This window comes from Schistocerca gregaria, chromosome 3, assembly GCF_023897955.1.
Source record: "Schistocerca gregaria isolate iqSchGreg1 chromosome 3, iqSchGreg1.2, whole genome shotgun sequence".
NCBI lineage: Eukaryota > Metazoa > Arthropoda > Insecta > Orthoptera > Acrididae > Schistocerca > Schistocerca gregaria.
The window spans coordinates 875,022,914-875,038,859 of record NC_064922.1 but is presented as its reverse complement, the minus strand read 5'-3'; the positions used below and the strand labels follow the sequence as shown (position 1 = coordinate 875,038,859).

At 37.9% G+C, this 15,946-nt stretch overlaps 1 protein-coding gene across 1 annotated transcript in view; it reads left to right on the top strand.

Annotated features, from left to right (window-relative positions):
- LOC126354955 (WD repeat-containing protein 3-like) overlaps nt 1–15,946 on the top strand; it is a 117,532-nt gene that overhangs the window by 13,429 nt on the left and 88,157 nt on the right. The window contains exons 3-5 of the mRNA XM_050005037.1: nt 6,060–6,269; nt 10,541–10,738; nt 12,955–13,143. Coding sequence (XP_049860994.1) covers nt 6,060–6,269; nt 10,541–10,738; nt 12,955–13,143 — 597 coding nt within the window. The remainder of the gene's footprint in view (nt 1–6,059; nt 6,270–10,540; nt 10,739–12,954; nt 13,144–15,946) is intronic.

Here is a 15,946-nt window from a genome sequence, read left to right as displayed (position 1 = left end):
TGAAATTGAATGAATAGGCAAGGTCAGTTATAGCAATGGTGTATGGTTGACTTCAGATTATTGGGAGAATTTCAGGAGAGTGTGGTTCATTTGTAAAGGATGCCATGTAAAGAACAATAGTGTGACCCATTTTTGAGTACTGCTCGAGTTTTTAGGATCCCTACCAGCTCAGACTAAAGGAATACATCAAAACAATCCAGAGGTGAGCTGCTAGATTTGTTACCGGTAGGTTTAAGCAATATGTGTGTCTTGAGGATATTTTTGTTTCTGTCATTGAAACTACAAAAATGTGTGATTTATTTTCACCAGACTCGCTTTGCTTTATTGAGGGAAAGCATCATCAGTGGTCTGTAATTAAGTTATTTCCATTTTGATTTGCTTTTAGATCGAAAAACAGTTCATCAAGAATATATTGAGAAATGCCGTCTGCTAGCACATTGTTGTAATTTTTGTGCTAGCTGAATGTGAATTTCGTATAATTCTTCGTTTAATGTCTGTTTCTTTGTGCCAGCAGACAGAATTTCTCAATGTATTATTAACAAACTGTTTTTCAATCTAAAAGCAAACCAAAATGTAAATAACTTAATTACGGACCATGGTTGATGCTTTACCTCAATAAAGTGAAGTGTGTCTGGCAAAAAAACCACGCATTTTTGTAGTTGCAATGACAGAAACAAATATACTCTCAAGAATTATAAAGCAACTATGGGCCCTTTGCCCACACAAATGAAGAAAATATGTGAGTGGTTAAGAGAAGCTTTGTGAACTCAAACCGTAATCCCTGGAAGGAAGACAGAGTTCTTTTTGCAAAACACCATTGAGAAAATTTGGAGAACTGGCATATGAAGCTGACTGCAGAACAAGTCTACTGCTGCCAATGTACATTTTGTGTCAGGACCATGAAGGTAATAGAAATTGGGGCTCGTTTGAGCCATATGGACAATTGTTTTTCCCTTGCACTGTATGTGAATGGAACAGGAAATGAAATCACTAGTAGTGGTACAAGGTACAATGCAGTGACTTGTGGAGTATGTATATGGATAGAATGCTGGGGGGGGGTCATAAATGAAGCCACAACCTGTTTCTTTCCTATCCTCTCTTTTTGATTCCATGCTAGCTCCATCTGCAATAACCTAAATATGAACTGACATTAACAGCTGTGTATTGGTTCTACATTGATGTTAGTGACAAAAATGCCATACAATCAAATAAAGAAAGGAATACACGTCTACAGCCACTAAAAAACCAAAGTTTTTTGTTCCATGCCTGGCAGCATGCTGTGAAATAGTGCCTGTAAAAGTCCCAATGTAGTAGTTTGTGTTTTAGATTTTAAGAAGTTTGGTAGAGCATATCAGTTACTGTAGAATACTTTTTTTAAAAAAACTCAGTGTGCTAAGTTCGAATATAATAAATTTCCTTGAGGCAAAAACTTCTACCTGTAAAGAATCACTCGTGCGAAATGCAACTTGTCCATTTCCCACCCAATATCCTGCAAACCCTGGATCTATGTCTATATCTATACCTACATCTCTGCTCTGCAAGCCACCTCACAGTGTGTGGCAGGGGTACTTTGTGTAGCACTGCCTCTTCCCACTTTCCTGTTCCAGTCCGAATGGTTCACAGGAAGAATGATTGCTGGTCAGCCACCGTGTGAGCTCGAACCTCTCTAATTTTACAATAATGGTCATGTCTCGAGATATACATATGTGGAAGCAATATATTTGGCAACTCTTCTAGGAACATACGCTCTTGGAACTTGACCAATAAACCACATTGTGAAATAGCAGGCCTCTTGTGCAGCATCTGCCACAGGAGCTGATGGAGCATCTCTGTAACACTTTCGCACTTACTAAATGAACCTGTGAAGGAATGTGCTGCTGTTCTTAAGATGTTCCTTATTTTCTATATCGATCTTATCTAATATGGATCCAAGGCTGTGTAGCAGTATTCAAGTATTGGTTGAACGAGCGTTTTGTAAGCTATCTTCTTTGTGGGTGGTTCACAGTTTCTCAGGATTCCTTCAATATATCTCAGTTAGGCGTCCAGCTTACTTGCATTTAGTTGTATGTGCTCCTCTTACTCTGAAACACTCCAAATAAGTATACTCCTAGATACTTTGTGATTGTGACTGTTTCCAGTGATTGTTCTTCAACAATGCAATCATACAATAATGTGTCCTTTTGCCTGTTTATGTGCATTTGTGTATGTTGAAAGTTGACTACCAATGCCTGCACCAAGTGTCAAGGCAACAGGGAGATTCCATATTCTGAGATTTCTGGAAAGTACTTGAAACAGTACAACACTGCACAATGTTTACGTAGGTCTGAGCATTTGAACCAAGTTCTCTCATATGTAAGTGGTTTGAAGACTTTAATAGAACATAGCATGTTGCACTGATGATGAGTGTTCATCAATCATAAAGATGTTGTCAGGAATACCCCAGAGAAGTGTGATTTGATCAACCTTGTTCTGTATGTATGTAAACTGTCTGATGAATAGGGTGAGCAGCACTCTGTGCCTGTTGGCTGATGGTGCTAAAGAGTATGGGAAGTGTCATCATTGAACGACTGTAGGGGGATGTAGATAGACTTTAATAGAATTTGTATGTAGTGGGATAAATGGCAGTTTTCTCAAAGTATAGTAGGAAGAGCAATCTGTAACTTTCGGGTATCTTATTAGTGGCGTGCATCGATCACAGTCACATCAATTAAATATGTAGACATAATCTTGCAAAATGACATTAAATTGAACAAGCATGTAATGTCAGTTGTAGGGAAGGTGAACATTTGAGTTTAGTTTGCTGGGAGTGCAGTGGAAATTGCACTATGTGTATAAGGAAGACTGTATACTACTCAAGTGTTTTGAATCCCTACCAGGTTGGATTAAAGGAAGATGTCAAAACAGTTCAGAAACATGTTGCTAGATTTCATACTGGTAATTTTGCTCAAGGCATGAGTGTTACAAAATTCCTCTGTGAGCTCTTGTAGGAATAACTGGAGGAAATAAGACGTTCTCTTTACAAAAAATGGCGAGAGAAAGTTTATAGAATTCGTGTTTGCGACAAATCGCAGAATGCTTCTGTTGCCATCAGTGTGTATATATTGTGTAAGGGCCAAAAAGATGAGATAGCAGAAATTGAGGTTTGTATGAAGCTTATAGGCTAATTTTTCATAGCTCCAGAAAAGGGAATAGCAATGATATTAGTACCATCAACCGTGCACCATAAGGTGGTCTTCAGAATATATCTGTAGATGTACTTCTTATTCTTGTATCTTCTGTCATTTGTTAAATAGTGATGACCTGTTGTCATAGTTTATAAATGGGAGGCCATTTGTAGATGTTTTCTAATGGCCATAATGCAAATACTGTCATGCAATTCTCAGTTCTGGCTCAAACAAAATTCCTAGTAAAGACCTGTTCGTTCTCCTTTGATCCACACCATCACAACCACCATTTTTGTTATTACTTCTCTTAATACCTAACCGCCCTTGTCAAATTAGACACATAAGTATGTAAATTCCTATATTAATTACGTTTTTGTTTCTAAAATGTAATGTAACAACATGTCCAGTGCCCTTGTAAAAGAGATCTGTGGATTAATAAAACTGTGGCTACTACTTACTACTCATCATACAGCACATGGTCTGACTTCCTGCGTGCTCTTTTTATTTTTCTCATTACAGTGGAACCTCACTTAATGAGCACCTCCCGTAATGCACAATTCGCATAATGAGCAAAATGAATGACTGATGATGATGATGATTTAGTGTGACGTCACTATCTGTTCGCTTGCGGTGGGGGGAAGTGTTCAACAATATGAACGCCTTTCGTTGTCGGCAGTGCCATATAAATGATGTCTTTAGTGCGTACTGCAGTCTGTGTTTATTGCTCTTTCTGTTGCTATCCTAATCCAGCTTGTGGTCACACATTTTCCTAAACTTGTGTTCACACAGTGTTTTTCTGTGCAAATTTTAATAACCTTTCTAGAAATGTCCCCAAAGATAAAGCTGCAAGAAGACGGCCATAAGAGAAAGAAAATTGCCTTAGTAATGAAACATAAAATCATTGAAAAATGCAAACATGGTGTGAACATTGAGCACACACATACAATTGGTCTACATCAACTATTTGCACTATCCTCAAGAACAAGGACAAGATTAAGGAGATAAATGCTTCAAAGGAAGTGACAAGTGTATCTAAACATCTGTTTTGTTATCCGTCGGAAAGTTGGTCCTTATATGGATAAATGAAAAGCAATTTGAAGGTGATACTATTAACAAGCACATCATTTGTGAGAAGGCAAGAATGATTTTCACTCACCTATGTAAGAAGATGCCAGGATCATCAGTTACTGAAGAAGGGTTTAAGGGAAGCTGTGGATGGCTCGAGAAGTTAAAGAGAAGAACCAGCTCCCCCGACATTGTGAGGCAAGGCAAAGAGGCCAGCTCCGACACAAAGGCAGCAGAGAACTTAATCAGCAGCTTCAAGATTCTCGTAGTTTCTGTGGGTTATCTGCCACAACAGGCTTTTAATTGTGATTAGATTGGTCTATTCTGGGAAAAGACACCGAAGTGTATCTTTATAACGCAGAGGAGAATGCATTGCCAATGAAAGACCATTTTGCTCTGCTATTCTGTGCCAGTGGAAGCAGCTATTAGAAAATTAAACCACTTCTTGTTTACCATTCAGAGACTCCATGAGCCTTCAAGAAGTGTATAGCCCAGAAGAGCAAGTTAAATGTGATGTGATGAAGTCCGATGACAAGGCTTGGGTGACACATGATCTTTGTTGTGATTGGATGCATGACGTGATTGGCCCTTCGGTGAAAAATATTTGCTTGAGATGAATCTGCCACTCCATGTCTTACTTGTTATTGACAATGCTCCTGCCCATTCCCAAGGCCTACAAGACCATCACCATAAAGAATTTCAGTTCATCAGGATCCAATTTCTGCCCCCCAAAACCACTCCATTACTCCAGCCTATGGACCAGCAGATTATTTCGAACATTAAGAAGCTCTACACTAAAGCACTCTTCGAGTATAGTTTTGTGTTGACTGAAGCTACCAATCTCACTCTCAGAGTACTTTGGAAATAACACTTCAACATTGTTGACTGTTTCAAGATGATTGAAAAGGCATGCATAGGGGTTACCAAGAGGGCTCTCACTTCTGCTTGGAAGAAGCTTTGGCCAGAGTGCATTGTCGGATTTGACTCTGAGGCATTTGAGTTAGTACCTGTGGTGCCCTTGGTCAAAGAGATTGTGTCTTTGGTGAACAGTGTGGGACTAGAAGTGGATAACAGCCAAGAAATGACCACTAAAGAGCATATGGAGTTGCAGTGTGTTTCACAGCGGTAGGATGTGGAGAGGAGTTCTTCAGAGGAGGAGGAGGAGATGGTAACAGCAAAGCAGCAATCTTCTGGTGCAATAAGATAAATGTTGAAAGCATTGGGATAGGTTGGATCGTACATTGAAAATCATCACCTCAATGAAGCATTGGCTATGCGTGCTACAAAATCATTTGATGATAACACTGTGTCACATTTTTGCCAAGTGTTGAAGCTTCAGCAGGAACAGATGATTATAGATAGCTTCCTAGGAAAAAAGAAATGATTATGTATCATGAATAATAAAGTACATAATACTGTACGTATAATTTTCTTTGAATAAATGGCACGAGTAAGATAATACTTTTAGTACTTTTTCTGCATGGAACTCATTACTGTATTTTACATTAATTTATGTGGGATAAATTGTTTCGCTTAACGAGTGTTTCCCACTACGAGCAAGATTCTGGAACAAATTATGCTCTCTGTGTGTGGTTCCACTGTATTATAATTGTAATTTGTGCTACTCTTTTTCAGTGGTTCTAATTCCTCATATTTCAGTTAATTACTATTGAGGCATCCTCTCCTCTTTGTATATTTTAGTTTGTAAAATTTTACGGTACTCAAAGGATTATCAGTGAATGTGGAATAAAAATCTCAACTGGTACTTTAGTTTGGAGTGACTTTGTCTTCCTTCTGTTGAATCTGCTCACTTTGTATCTTCATTCCTAGGCCCAAGTATTGGAAGGTGATAAGCATGAGGTCAGATATCTAAATGCCAGTCCCGATTGTAGGCACTTGGCTGCTGGTTATTCAGATGGAATGGTCAAAGTCTTTGACCTAAAAACTGGCGAGAATGTTACAAATTTTGCTGGACATCGTTCTGCCATTACTTGTCTTTCGTATGATTCAGCTGGTCACAGATTAGCATCGGCATCAAAGGTATGTCTTTAATCATAATGAAATTATGTTACAAATAAGATTATTGGTACATAAGGTAACAGCATTAAATTATCAGTAGCGGAGATGCATGCGACCCATAGCCTCCAGCATATGAAACTGCTGAGAGGAATGTACCTGTGAAAATAAGAATTGATACTTTTATTACAATAATTTTATATTTATATTTTTCTAGATTTTTGGGGTTCATCAATGCATTTGACATTTTTTTATAGATAGTTATGGTACTACATCACTATTATTTTTTTAACAGGGAAAAATTATCAATGAGAAATGAAATATTAAAAGTACAGCTGTAACTTAGGTTTCAGTAAAATGTTACCACACACACATTATTATAAACAATTAAACAATTATCCACATCCAATATAGTATTTTGTGTTAGTTCAATAAATTATGTTTCATTCATTGAATTACATTTCCAATATTATATATGTGCCATGTGTGGTCTAAGAACAGTGATCTAATTTAATCAGCATTTAATGTTAGCAATAAAGTTCCCAGAAATATCTTTTGTTGGTGTGTGACCACATTGTCAGGTTATAGCGCCGCTGTTGCAAATGATCTTAATCAGACTGGTCTGTTGAGTAAATAATAAATCTTGAAAAGTTCCCAAGCGGTTTTATAAATGTTTTCAACAAAACCTTCTACTTAAAATGTGTCACAGCAAATTAAAGTATATTAAAATGGATCATTAATGCTATAAAAATCGAGAATGCTGTTGATAAAATTAGCATATCATCACTAAACAAGAGCAGCAAAGTTACATAAACCTTCTGTGAGCTTCAGTAAAACATTTGACTGAGTAAGTATGTTTTGTTAACCCACAGAATAGATAAGTACACAGTTAGGGACAGTGTTGTGCTGTGGCTTGTTTCCCAGTGAGGAAGATTCACAAGATATTTAATATTGTAAAACATAAAAATTGCTGTCTCCATCATTAATTCACTCAATAACATCTCAAAAATCCATGTGATACCATTCAAGACCAAAAAGTCAAAATGTCAGGAAGTCAAAGAAAAGTGGTTCATAGCAGAAACTGTAAAATTCCTAGGGTTCAAAATAGATAAGAATTTAAACTGGATGATTCATATTAAATGTCTAAAAAGTAAATGGTATGCAGCTTTACCTTTGCTATGTAAATAATATGCGCTATCTCTAACAGGGATAAATAGGAAAAAACAAAAGCACTGCAACAATTTTGAATCCATAATAAGATGTGGTATTGTTGTTTGAGTATGCTCTAGTAATGTATTGCATATTCTGAATCACCTAGATCGTTCATTTAAAAACAGAGATAAAAGTAATTTTATCCACATTATCAGAACATAGTGGAACTCCTAATTGTCTGAATTCTTAACTATTTGGATCACCAGTTATGCAGATCACTTTGAGAAAAAGAAATTTGTCCTATATGTCTAAAATTGTTGGCTTCGTTCGATAGTTACTACAGTATACAGTACAGTGTACACTTCTTTATTATTCTAAAATCAATCTGCGGTGAATGTATTAAAAAACAAAATCTTCCAGTGAACAACAAATACAGTGAACACATTGTTGTATGCACAATACACACACTGTTGTGTTTAAAGTGCCCATCGTTCAGTGCAGCTCAGTTCCATCTTTTGTACCTCTTGTTTTGTTTTATGCATGAGTTTTAATTTACAGTGTGGCATATGCATTCTAAAAGGAAATGGGTTACCTTATAGATCGACAGATAAAGCAAAAGTCCATGAACAATTAAACAAAGTCATGGGTGGTAAACAGTTAGCTGAGATGTGTAATGTCAGATCAACAACTTTGGATCCATTTTATTTTATTAAGTCCTCAATTTTGAACTTTGTATCTGTCCTTGGGAATGAAGATGGAAGATTGTTGAGAAAAACTATGAAAACAGCAGAAAACAAAGATCTTGTGAGGCCATATTCAAATGGTTTTTGCAGCAGTATCATTGGGAAACCATGTTTCAGGGCAGATTGTTTGCCAAAAAGCTAAACTTTTAGCCAAGGAAATGAACAGTTTGTCTTCGTGTAAAGTAAACAAAGACTGGCTATGGAAATTCAAGGGAAGGGATGGCATTTATGAGTTAGATATAAGTGATGAAAAAGAACCAGCAGAACCAAAAGCAGCAGAGAATTTTATTGAAAAAATCAAAATTGAAACAGAATCTTATGACCCTGAATTTTTATACAATGCAGGTGAGACATGCCTTGATTGGAAGGATTTACCTGAAACAACCTAAGCTTCTAAAAGGGATACTAGTCGTGCCGGCCATAAGGTTAGTAAAGACCACCTTACTGTGCGGAACTGTGCTAACTCTACAGGAAAGTACAAAATACCCATCCTGTTAGGAAAAACAAAAAGACCCCAATCTTTCAAAAATGTTAAAAATGTTTCCACCTTTTACAATAATCATCCAAAGGTGTGGATGGCTGGTACACTTTCTTTGAATGGTAAGATTTAATTTTCATATGTGAAAGGGGGGGGGGGGGGCAGGGGGGACAAAAGGCCAGAGGGAAATAAGATAGTAAGATAATGGTAATTCTGGACAGTACACCCACCCACACCACAGAAAGCCTTCTTGGTAGAGAACATTGATGTTTCAAAACACACTTCTTGCCCTAAACATAGTGAGTTTGCCGCAGCCAAAGGACCATTTAGTTATAAAAAAATTGTGGTTCATCACCAAAAGTTGAATTTAGAAGACTACTATTTCATGAGCATGGAATTTGGTGAAGACAGCCACATTAAAAAAATAAATTGAAAGTCATTTCAATCAAAGATGAGGTACAGAAAGGCAACTATCAAAAGAAGAAATGTGAGAAGGAAGAGGAAGGAAGAGAAGTGGCAGAGGGCAAAATATCACACATCCTTTTGGAAATTCTTGGACATTCCAATTGCAGTGCACAGGATATAGGTGACTGGCTTCCTAGTGATTGCTCAGAATCTCAGTGACTATGAAGTCTCTCTTAAGTGAGAGAGAAGAAACTGTGGCCAGGAGGATGACATTGTCACTGAACTAGGTGAAGGACCATGAGCTGGTGGGGCATTTGCAGGTCTTGACACTGCGCTGACATGGACTGAGTTGTAGCCGGTGTGTGACCTTATACAGCTGCTAACTGTCAAATGGATGTGAGACTTAGCTGCATGAGAATGATTGAAGACAACAAAATAACCATCTCTGACTGATATGTTTAGCAACTGACACTATATAAGTACAGTAATCTACAGAATCTAAACAACATCCTTTTGTAATCATTGAATTAATATTACAGTAATATGCATACACAATTTTAACTCTTTTGAGCTGTTTTCATGATTTATCCAATTATGTGGATAATTGATTATCCAGAACAGGTCCAGTCCAGAGCAATCAGGTAATTGGAGTTCTACTGTACCACACTTAAACATCTTAAAATATGAGAATGAATATTTACAACAAATTTAAAAACAATAAAGTTCTAAATAGGAGGATAAATAATATCTGTAGTAGATTTACTCCCTTATGAAGTTCAACCTGCTCAGAGAGCCGAGTGCATTAGAGCACCACTTTCAGGATTCAGGATACGGTGAGACGAGTCTGCCCCAGATTGAATCCACCTCACGGATTAATTATGAGGACTGGTGAGCTGACCAGTCTGGATAGGGTTTCTTACATTTAACTTGGTAAATACTGGGCTGGTACCATATCTCGCCCTGGGTGTATTCTAAACATTTAGAAAACGTTCTTACATTTTAACATAGACTTCTTCTAGATGCAAATAGATTGGGTTCACAGATCCTGCTCTGGGTGAGTGGTGGGATCAGCAAGGATATCCAGCCACCAAGCACCACTACTATTGCCTCCACCATATAACTGCTTACCCAGTATATGAAAGGAGAAAAGGCAAAAGAAGAAGGAGAAGAAGATTCAGTCACAGTTCAGAATCAACAGCAACATTCATAAGTAAAATGTTAGAAGGTGAAATTACTTACAGTACGTGTCATTCACCCTTAGAGGGCACAGAAAGGTGTGAGATATACAGCCATAAAACTCATTTACCTTTTACTCACTGATGAGAATAATAAAATTAACAACTGATAATCAGATTTACTTTAAACACAAACTTAGATCGTAACTGCTTGACAACTCTATTTGGGAGAGGAATTTCTGAATGTGTAGTTCTTTAATTTGTGTGTGTGTGTGTGTGTGTGTGTGTGTGTGTGTGTGTGTGTGTTAGAGTGTACTACTTTATAGAATTTCTGATTTCCAGGACACAGATGTGATCGTGTGGGATGTTGTTGCGGAGACTGGTCTCCATAGACTTACAGGACATAAAGGTGTTGTTACAAATGTCAGGTTTATGACAGATCACAACTTTCTCATCAGCAGTTCCAAAGATACCTTCATTAAATTTTGGGATTTAGATACTGCGCATTGCTTCAAGACCCTTGTTGGCCATAAGTCAGAGGTACATTTCCAATGTTTATTTCCTGCATTTTATTTAATTTCTTGGTAAGACATAATCCAATGATCATTCTGTAAAATAGCACAGTTTCCATATGTCACGACTTTTTCTTATACGCTATGTGATCAAAAGTATCTGGACACCTGGCTGAAAATGACTTAAAAGTTTGTGACGCCCTCCATCGCTAATGCTGGAATTTAATTTGGTATTGGCCCACCCTTAACCTTGATGACAACTTCCAGTCACGCAGGCATACCTTCAATTAGGTGCTGGAAGGTTTCTTGGGGAACGGAAGCCCGTTCTTCACAGAGTGCTGCACTGATTAGAGGTATCGATGTTGGTCGGTGAGGCCTGGCGTGAAGTCGGTATTCCAAAATGTCCCAAAGGTGTTCTACAGGATTCAGGTCAGGACTTTGTGCAGGCGAGTCCATTACAGGGATTTTTTTGTTGTGTAACTGCTCCGCCACAGGCCGTGCATTATGAAAAGGTGCTCGACCGTGTTGAAAGATGCAGTCACCATCCCCAAATTGCACTTCAACAGTGGGAAGGAAGAAGGTGCTTAAAACATCAATGTAGGCCTGTGCTGTGATAGTGCCATGCAAAACAACGAGGGGTGCAAGCCCCCTCCATGAAAAACACGACCACACCATAACACCACCATGTCCGAATTTTACTGTTGGCACTACACACGCAGGCAGATGACGCCACACCGACACCCTGCCATCCGATTGCCACATTGTGTACTGTAGGTCGTCACTCCACACACTTTTTTCCACTGTTCAGTCATCCAACGTTTATGCTCCTTATGCCAAGCTAGGCGTCATTTGGTATTTACCAGTGTGATGTGTGGCTTATGAGCAGCCACTCAACCATATACTCCAAGTTTTCTCACCTCCCATCTAACTGTCATAGTACTTGCAGTGGATCATGAAGCAGTTTGGAACTCCTGTGTGATGGTCTGGATAGATGTCTGCCTGTTACACATTAAGACCCTCTTCGGCTGTCGGCAGTCTCTGTCAGTCAACAGATGAGCTTGTTCTGTATGCTTTTGCACTGTATGTGTCCCTTCACATTTTCACTTCACTATCACATTGGAAACAGTGGATCTATTGATGTTTAGGAATGTGGAAATCTCGTGCACAGACATATGACACAAGTGACACCCAATTACCTGACCATGTTCGAAGTTCATGAGCTCCGCGGACTGCCCCATTCTGCTCTCTCATGATGTCTAATGACTACTGAGGTCTTTGATATGGAGTACCTGGCAGTAGGTGACAGTACAATGCACGTAATATGAAAAACGTATGTTTTTGGGCTTGTCCGGATACTTTTGATCACATAGTGGTTATTTTTTTTTTTTTTTTTTTTTTTTTGTCATTAAAGTATTTTCAGTTTGTCTCCTCAGAAAAATTGCATTTTTCTGAGTAGGAAGGCAAGCAGTGTATTTGGTGTAAATATTAAGATCTCATATGCAAGATTAAGGATTGTGGTCAGTAAGATCACAGATTCATCCAGGAGAGAATGGCATTACCAGGATTGTAATACATTTATTTAGAGTAATCTTTAGGTGGCAGAATTGTGTGAACTGACTGTTGGACTGTTAAGGTTTCTGCTAGTAGTGCAAGGTTCCTGATGGTTTTTATACTGCCTGTTTAGTATTTGGCTACAATGTCACTTTGGCACACTCTGCCTCATATCAAACATACCAATGAAATCGTTTTTGGATATATGAGTGATGTGTTCAGAATAAGTCTTTAGTTCAAAATTATTATGTCAGTGTTGAGTCATTTAAAATGTTGTTTTCTTGGATCTTATTACATAATTTATCATAATATGGTCAAAGCTGATTTGGATAAAATATATTTTTTGTGGTATGAGAATGTCATGATATAAAATGAATGCTAGTTCTTTCCCAGACGTTTACTGTACATTGATTTGGATGAAAGGAACTATTTATTGTTATGACACTTCCTGGTAGTGATTGAAGAACTCCAGTATAATTCAGTTATGTATCATAAAGCAATAGAGACCTTCAGCTATCAGTAGAGTTAGTAAATACAGGCACTAGTAAACATTAATATAACTCAAACATTGATTTTATTTTATATTTTTGGACTCTTTTTACACTTCTGTGTCGTGTTTCCCAGAGTGTGAAGCTTCGTTAGTAAATTAAAGACATAAATAAACTCTCTCTCTCTCTTTTTCTCACTCTCTAGGTTTGGGGATTTGAGTTGATGAAAGAAGATAAATACTTGGTAACTGGATGCAATGATAATGAACTGCGAGTGTGGAATATTACTTTCAGAGAAGTCCATGGTGACAATTCTGAAAATATTGACAGTAATGTGAAACATTCCAATACAGAAGGTTTTCTTACTGGAGAAGACGTTGATAGTGATATGTTGGTGAGTCACAGTTATATTTAAGCTAGGAAGTATAAATTGATTGCACTAGTAATGTGTATATTCTGAAGACTGATTAAAAGGAATATATTTTAAGAATTCAGTCAGATTCCAAAATCGCATGTATTGCTTCTCTCTCTCTCTCTCTCTCTCTCTCTCTCTCTGCTTTTTCATCAGTCCTCTGACTCGTTTGATGAGGCCTGCCACAAATATCTCTCCTGTGCCAGCCTCTTCATCCTAAAGTAGCACTTGCAGCCTACTTCCTCGGGCATTTATTGAATGTATTCCAGTAACCCTCTTTCCTACAGTTTTTACCCTTTACAACTCCCTCTGATTCCAACTGTTGTGTTCTCTGATTTTGAGGAGATCTTACTCATTACTTATCATTCCACCTAATTTTGAACATCCTTCTGTAGCACCACATCTCAGAATAACTGGATTATCTTTTTTCCAGTTTTTCCATATTCCATACCGCCATACAATGCTGTGCTCCAAATGTACATTCTTAGAAATTTCTTACTCAGTTTAAATCCTATCTTCGATACTGGCAGTGTTCTTTTGGCTAGGTGTGTCCTCTTTGTCTGTGTTAGTCTGCTTTCTATGCCACACTTCCTTCATTTGTCAAGTTTTCTTTTGCTTCCAAGGTAGCAGAATACATTAACTTTGTCTACAATATTATGAGAAATTGCTACTCACCACATAACGGACATGCTGAGTTGCAGATAGGCACAACAGAAAGACTCTCACAATTATAGCTAAATTAAATATTTAAATTTTGGAATTTAATTACCACCATATTTTGTAACTAGACTTCTCTACTGGGATTGTCTGTTGGCAAGTAGAATTTTGGGACGCGATTCACACCTAAAAGCTATCGGACATCGTTTTGCAAAAGGTGAAATTTTAGATGCAGGTTCTGTTTTGAAAGCAGACCAGTCGTGTTCCACTGATTGGTACCATTAATGTGTGGTCATTCACCAATAGACAGCCCTGAACAAAGTAAGCCACATTTACTTATCAAATTCATGAAAAAAGGTATGATTAGTCATAGTGATAAACGCAATGAAATTAAATTATTATTATTATGCAAAATGAGCACAAATAACAGAATCTCTGCTTAACTGCAAGTGCACCGGACAATGGCTGATCAAGAAGAGAGAGAACAAAAAGTTGCCGGTCTTGTTCATTTAACATTACATAGATACTGTAATTTACAGAGAAGTTTTATTGTAATCGCAGTGTCTATTAAGCAGTGATAAAATCGTCTCAGTGCTATTGCATGAAAACACAGTCACGAAATCCACTAACACTTGGTGGGAACATTACACAACCCCCTAAATTTTTAAAGGTTTTTAAAGATGTAAAAAGTTTTAAAACTTTTCATCACTTCATTAAGTTTTAGTCTTTAAATAGTACGCCCCCCCCCCCCCCCCATACGTTTGAGCTGGAGCCTGTTTTAGCGTTGCCAGGAATGTACTTTGTCTTCCCATTTGGGTGCGATCCTGCTGGAACCTGGCGAAACGACAGTAAGGCATAGGCATCCAATTCCTTTCTCATAAAATTTAAAAATGTTACACAATGACAAAATCGGATCATTTAGTACAATTAATCAGGATGAACAAATTACATCATTAGAGAAACATTAAGGTGGTAATTTTTAGGAATCATCGTATGGGTTTTCATTCCACAAATACATGGGTTTTTTTGAAACAGTTTACAATAATCACTAAGTTGAACATTATTCATTCTTGCTCAATGGTTATAAAGGTGATGCATTGTAGGCGAAGTCAGTCGGGCTGCGGCATTTGCTGTTGCTGTGGTGTAGAGTGGTCACGACGGCGTGCTCGTGATGTTGACAAATTGCATACGTGTGCACCATGACGATCTGCGTTGTCTGCAAGAAGAATGCGGAGTTCTGGGCTGGTTGTGCTCGACATGATCCAGTCAGCTCAGGATACAGTGTTACTTGAAACATCCGTAGATTGGGGTCAGTAACACAATTTTTAATACCGTATTTACTCGAATCTAAGCCGCACTCGAATCTAAGCCGCACCTGAAAAATGAGAACGAAATAAAGGGAAAAAAAATTCCTGAATCTAAGCTGCACCTGAAATTTGAGACTCGAAATTCAAGGGGAGAAAAAGTTTTAGACCACACCTCCAAATCGAAACAAAGTTGGTCCATTGTAATACGAGACACAATTTAGGTCGAATGAATGATGATAGAGCTACAGTAGTTTGGTTCGAGTCCTAAGCTTAGCACTTAAGCCTTACCAGGTAGCCATTGCTATACGTCAGGTTCTCCGTCCGTATTTGTACAAGTATCTTTCCTTTTTCACGTGCTTCGTCTGGTTGGAACCAATTGCTTATTTTGCTTTGACCTGATAAGTGCCGTTCTCTTTTTTATAGATGTTTGCGTCATTCTCAGCTGAAAGTGCATTACTGTACTGTGTCGTGCATTGTTTGTCGCATTCTGATAGTGCGTGTTTATGGCCTGTCGCCGCTCGCGGCATGGCTTGCTTTTGTGCGTGCTACCACCGCTTACAATAAAATAAAAGAGAGGAATTGTCTCTAACCGAAACAGCGGCAAGAGACTGCTATTTGTTGTTACTTACACTACTGCTTTCTTTGTTAATGATCAACAAGAATCAAATAATAGACGGCGTATGATAGAATTTGTTCCGAATGAGACTTTAGCGAAAATTTTTCTCCGTTTGAAAATCTTTGCAGATGCCTCTTTAGTACATTACATTCTGCACAGATGTTAGTCATCTTAGATTCGTGCTTCATTTATGACTGCATCACTA